This window comes from Daucus carota, chromosome 2 (genome assembly GCF_001625215.2).
Source record: "Daucus carota subsp. sativus chromosome 2, DH1 v3.0, whole genome shotgun sequence".
NCBI classification, from domain to species: domain Eukaryota; kingdom Viridiplantae; phylum Streptophyta; class Magnoliopsida; order Apiales; family Apiaceae; genus Daucus; species Daucus carota.
The window spans coordinates 34,691,667-34,697,666 of record NC_030382.2 but is presented as its reverse complement, the minus strand read 5'-3'; the positions used below and the strand labels follow the sequence as shown (position 1 = coordinate 34,697,666).

Below are 6,000 nucleotides of genomic sequence, written 5' to 3'. Positions count from 1 at the left end.
TAGCAACAGATAAATTCGTACAGGATACTATGAAATCAATTGTATTTTTCTGATTACGGAATATATATTGTATTCGTAGCTGATTTGTAAGATATTTCAAAAGATGTTAGACAAATGGCTTACTCACCAACATGGGTGTATATATGTACATGATTAGAAACCGACAATTATTATATTGGAAAGAGTTTTAAAATCTCCATGCAAAAACATAACATACACTGTATCTAGAAATCAGTAAAATAATTAGAATTTAAAATGTTTGCCTAATAGAAATATTTGTAGTAATATTTTTAATGTTTTTCTATCAATATATATAGAATTAAAACACTTGATCTTTAATCATGCCTAGCTTTCATGGAATATACCGTAATCGTATCCGATTTGTAAGACCGTTCAATCAATGTAGAAAAAAGATATCAATCATTGCGTAGAAAATGATGTAATTAGTCAGGAAAAATCATTACTATAAATGTTCATCAGTGGTTGGTATAATCAGTGATTGGTATAATATTGGGATTGATAGTCAAATCAGGCTGAAACAATTATGGATAGTACACCTAGATATATTGCATTAGAACAAGATAAAAATATATTTTTTATTACCTAATAAAGCATGATCTCAGAAATATTGCGAAGGAATTATCGCATGACTCATTGGTGTTAAGAATCTTTCTAAGTAAATAAAAAAGGTCTAAGAAATACAAATAAAATTAAATCTCATAGCAATAACATCAGTAGACTATTAAATACACCAAATTATAAAAATTAAAATGTCTGACATAGACCAAATCAGGGAATGATTTAAGGTTTGCTTGGTTGTTAGTTGCTCTATATATATAAGAATATAAGATGCGGAACATAAGTTGAAGAAAATCATCACTGGAATACAATTCAATCTTTACTTGATCACCATGGCTGAAATGTATGTTGTAGTGAGCATGAAATGTTTTTGTAGTGATACATTTAGAAGATCTATGTCACTCGCTCCATGTTTGTTTACATAGTCTACAGCTTTGCTTTCATCAGATTTTAGTATTTCTAGAGTGTTATATTGTTGGAGTATCATATCAATATTATCATGAATTGCTATTTCTCAACAGCTCGGAAGTCAATGCTATGTTTGATCATCTTGAGGATCTTGAAAAGTCCAGGACTGATTGGAAGATAAAGGTTCGGGTGACTAGATTATGGCCTACAAGCAATGCTGAGTCTGGCGTCGTTAAGGGATTCAACCTCATTCTGTTGGACGATGATGTCAGTTAAAAAACGAATTTTTGATTTTGTGTTGACTTTGTTTCAAAATATTTCTCATTACACATAGAGATATGTAACACTGTGTTCTTGGTTGATCATCATGTCATGTCTAATATTAACAATTAGAAGCCATCTAAATTTTTTTTAAATCCATGTGCAGAACTACCACCTTCATGCTTATGTGTATCCCGACACATGGAAAGCTATTGGGAAAGATGTGAAAGAGGGTGGTGTTTACATTATTGAAAGTTTCCAAGTCCGAGACACATATGGTCGTCTAAGGCCAGTGTCAACAAATGTTGATCTCCGCTTCCTGAATTCAACTAAGATTCAGCCTGTGTTGAGGATGATATCATGATCCCACTGCACAAATTTGAAATCCTGGAGGTCGGTGATTTGATTGAACCAGGTGGTCAGAGTGAAGTTGATGAGAATCCTGAGTATGCTCTAGGTAATAACGAATATCACAAACTAACAATTAATCTTTATCACTGAGAGACTTAACAATTGTTTCATGTGCGCTGTAGATGTTATTGGTATGATTGAAGAGTGGGAGCCGGCGTCCCGTATTCCAACCAGGTACGGGGAAAGGGAGACACTACGATTCAAGTTATCTAATGGAAGGTATCAAATTCAAAAATAGCTTTGCCAAGTGTTTATTTTCTACTCATTTTCACTTCTAACTTACTGATTACTTTTAATAGGGTATCATATGGTGTGTGCTTATGGGGGGAGTTGGCTGTTACTGTAAGCAAAGAATATGAATCTGAAAAGAAAAAGCCTGTCGTCGTGATTATTGCAAGCTCTAAGTTGACGACATTTCGACGTATTGTTATTAAATTTATATACATATATGGTATTTTCTTTTCATCATGGTCTACGCATACATGTATTTAAATTTTATTTAAACCCATATGCAGAAGAATTACAAATTGGTGCATTGCCATCCACAAGGATTTATTTAAATCTTAACATTGAGGCGGTTGAACTTTTCCGTAAAAGGTGAATCATATTAGCATTGCCTCTATATGGCGTATAATATGTTATAAATTTCACATGTGTTATGACAGATGTATAAGATTCAAGAGATTGATATTGACTAATATGTGATCTAGATTAGAAGCAGAAGGTTACAAATCACCCGTTGTTGCAAGGAGAGCCACTATAACCCCTACTCCTGCTACTCCTGTATTAATGTTTTCGTTGAGACATTTGACGGAAAATATCACATCTTTGGCAGAAAAGGTAGCATAACTGGCTTTGGCCGTGTTCATTAGCCTATAAGATTATTGTCATTGACAGAATTTCACATAATAACTAACTTCATAAGCAGAGTACTGTTATGGTGACTTTTAAGATATCTGATATTGAAGACAAGGAAAACTGGTGGTACTATGCCTGTCAGTCATGCCACGAAGAAGTCGAAAAGGTTGAAAGAAAGTACAAGTGTACTGTTTGTCCCCGTAGCTTCTCATATGGGGAAAAGAGGTAGGAATATTACTCAATTAAGTTGTTAGGATATGGTCAGTAATCATTTTTTACAATTATAATCTGTCTGATCAGTGTTAACAATTAGTAATGTTTTGTTTGTAGGTTTCGACTACTGGTGTTAGCTGATGACAACTCCTTTGCATCTACAGTTCTTCTTACGGATCGTGTGGTTAAACGTTTAGCACAGACCACAGTCACCAATCTCATGAACTCTTCCAAAGAGGTTTTTTTATGAATAACAATGCAGCTGTGTTTGGAGTTTATTCAGTTGCATTGTTATTGCTAAGTATTCAGTTTTATCATTCATGATTTGACTCCTACTGATGTCATGATCTTTGTTTATAGGCTCCTATCAGTGAGATGCCTTCAGTGCTGAAAAACATTGTTGGAAAGACTGTTACCGTAAAGATATCTCTCTCAAAATCTAATGTTGATGGAGACAGTAACATATACAGAGCTGTGGATTTGTGTGAAGGTTCTGTTTCTGGCAAGAAAGCTGCCGAGTATTCCCCTATTACTAAGTTCCCGTCATTTGATCAATCACAGGTAGCTTTGGAAAAACAATACAGCAGCTTAGCTTGCATGGTTTCAGCATTTTTATTTCGTCCACCATTAAAAGTTTGCATTACTTATGATCCTTTATTTTCAGACTGATGATTATGTTGTTTGCTTGGAGACTCCTACTTCATCAGATTCTGTTTCTAAGAAGATAAAAATGGTTACTTACTTTTGTACCATTCTAATGCATATGAATGCTTAACAGATAGAAACTTATATTTGCAGTGATGGTGTTCCTTCTTTCATTGTGCAGGAACCTTGATTTGTTGAAGCATCGGAGGACATCTGCCATTCCTAGAACACGAAGATGTTCTACTATTTTTATTCATTATGACAAATAATATTAATAAGCTTGGACATTTTGAACTCTCCACTATTGTTTACAGTTATGTACTCTTTTAAATATTTGGTATTGATTGTCGAGGTTCCTATGATATTTGAGCTTGGATTTTTAATAGTTGTGGTTGTTCTTTGATTCTTTATCTATTAGTCCTTATTATATTTTTTTGTCTATCTAATTACTCTCAAATACTTGATTTAGAAGTGGAGATTCTGTATCGGTATATAATGATTAATTAGTTAATAATCGTTGGTTTGTTGCTTTAAGTTTTTTCAACTGAACCAAATCGAAAAAAAGTAACTTTAAGAATTATAAAGGATTAAGTTCTAAATTCTTAACATAGGAATGCAGATTTTTATTTCAATCTTTATTAAATTTAAATTTAAATCAATTAAAAGTCTAATCCTTTTTGGGAAACATGATTTTGATGACTAACTTACCTGTTAAGATTTATTAAAGATAATAAAAAATGGCAGTATGATACATTTAAATAACGAGATAATGACTTCTTAATATATATATTTCAACGCCAAATCATTCCAACCAAAATATAGTATCGCAACCAACATTGTCAAGTTTATCAAATCAAACTTGCAAAAGTGCTCATTATCCACATCTCCAACCAAACAAAGTTAAAGCATACGTTGAAACCATGATCGAAAGTACATGTCAAATAGGAATTATACTGTTGTTGCAAGTTTTCTTAAACCTAAACTGGAGCTACTTTGGTCACAAGAAACACATCAGTCCCGTTTTCTTCCATCAGCTGCCAGCTTAGAACATCATCAACTTTGTATTCATTATCCCTTGCAAATTTATTCCAGCCAGCAGACAGTCGTGCACGATTGCCGTGCAACACCATGCCTAATCTCCAAGAACCTTTCTCTGTTCTAAGCTCAACTTCATCGCCTTTCTTCCATGCACGGTTTGGAGGATGAACGGCAACTGGAATAAACTGTGGTGAAACAAATAACAGGAGATATAAGGAGTCCTCTTAAATTGTACAAACAATAAGAATATGTTACTCTAGATATTATCAAGAAATTATTTTGATACCGGGCCATGTGTTTTCTTATCAACGAGTAGAGTAGAGACTGTGATGTTGAACTGCAGATCATTCTCTGCCATATCATTGGCAACACCAGCATTTCCACCAGAGGATTCCAAGCTTTGTTCGCTGTCCTCTTCTAAATCTTAAGAGGAGAAACAGTTGGAATTACAGACTTTTAATAGCAAATTCAAATAGTGCTGTATAGATAAATGTTACAGTATTAAGATTTTAGGATTGTACCATAATCACTTCTCAGATCAGGCTTTAGAAACCAGTGTTCATCTCCAAGGTACTTGGCGCTTCGGATTCTTCTTTTGTAGGCTATCTCCATGCCATCTTTCTGAAAGATTCTAGCAGTCATGACATTACTGCTGTTCATGGAAAAAACAATCGCCTCCTTTTCGATGACCTTGAAATGCTTTAGCATATCCTCAAGGTTGTAGATATAACCATTTGGCACATTATAGAAAATGTACCAGCTTCTATCATCAACATCAACTTGCCTAATTCTACACAAATGTCTACAATATTTCTTGCTAAACAGTCTTGGAAGAACCTGTGAATTTGATAAAAAATAAGGATAATGAGGTATATATTATAAGTGCGAAATTAATAACAAACTTTATTATGCATACGAACTCACAAAGTGTCCTTCCTTCGCAGCATGTGGATACACCATTTTATAGAATGAATGTTCAGCATTGGACGTCCCTGATCATTACATATAATAAACACATAGTCATATACCAAGGCTATGGAATTGAAGCTTTAAACTGAAAAGAGAAGGGTTATGTTATATACCCTCAACACACGCATCAGACCAGGCCTCGGCTTTGAAGATGCAGAAATTTAAGATATTTTCTTCGTCTGTGTTGTGTTTGAAAAGTAGCAGATTATCTCCTGCTTGAAGACCGGCTTCCCTTACAAAATCTATCCAGCCTCTGCCGAACGAGCACCTATTGTTCTGCCAACTGACAAAGACTTCCCAGTGTGTCCTTTCTAACCTCAGGACAACTTTGCTGCCATCATCCCATCTGTTATAAAACTTCTCCCAGGAAGGATCTAATTCCTGTTATTCAGTGTCGACGTGTAGATAATTATAACTTTTAAATACTAAAGAATCAGGAATATAATGGAGTACATTCCATAAACATGTGTGCCAGAAGCAAACGGCAAAATATATTTACACACCAAATAGCAATAAGCAGACATAATTACATAAGCTTAGCAGAGTTTTAATTTGTACACGTTCCACAGAAATTAACTCACCAGATTATGAAGGTGTGGACTAAGATTTTGTTCTGAA

The 6,000-nt window shown here is 34.2% G+C and overlaps 1 protein-coding gene across 1 annotated transcript; it reads left to right on the top strand.

Annotated features, from left to right (window-relative positions):
- The first annotated feature begins 1,608 nt into the window (after positions 1–1,608).
- LOC108207425 (uncharacterized) lies at positions 1,609–3,565 on the top strand. Its single transcript, XM_017377873.2, has 10 exons — positions 1,609–1,705; positions 1,782–1,878; positions 1,959–2,080; positions 2,175–2,256; positions 2,370–2,499; positions 2,588–2,742; positions 2,848–2,968; positions 3,091–3,291; positions 3,395–3,463; positions 3,557–3,565. The coding sequence occupies exons 1-10, from the start codon at positions 1,609–1,611 to the stop codon at positions 3,563–3,565; spliced, it is 1,083 nt and encodes a 360-aa protein (XP_017233362.2).
- Positions 3,566–6,000: the final 2,435 nt, after the last annotated feature.

Excerpts from the sequence above, each read along its gene's own strand:
- LOC108207425 (XM_017377873.2), top strand. The coding sequence starts at position 1,609 with ATGATCCCACTGCACAAATTTGAAATCCTGGAGGTCGGTGATTTGATT. Across the intron at positions 2,969-3,090 it reads TCATGAACTCTTCCAAAGAG|GCTCCTATCAGTGAGATGCC; the intron begins GTTTTTTTATGA and ends CTTTGTTTATAG. Across the intron at positions 3,292-3,394 it reads CGTCATTTGATCAATCACAG|ACTGATGATTATGTTGTTTG; the intron begins GTAGCTTTGGAA and ends CTTTATTTTCAG.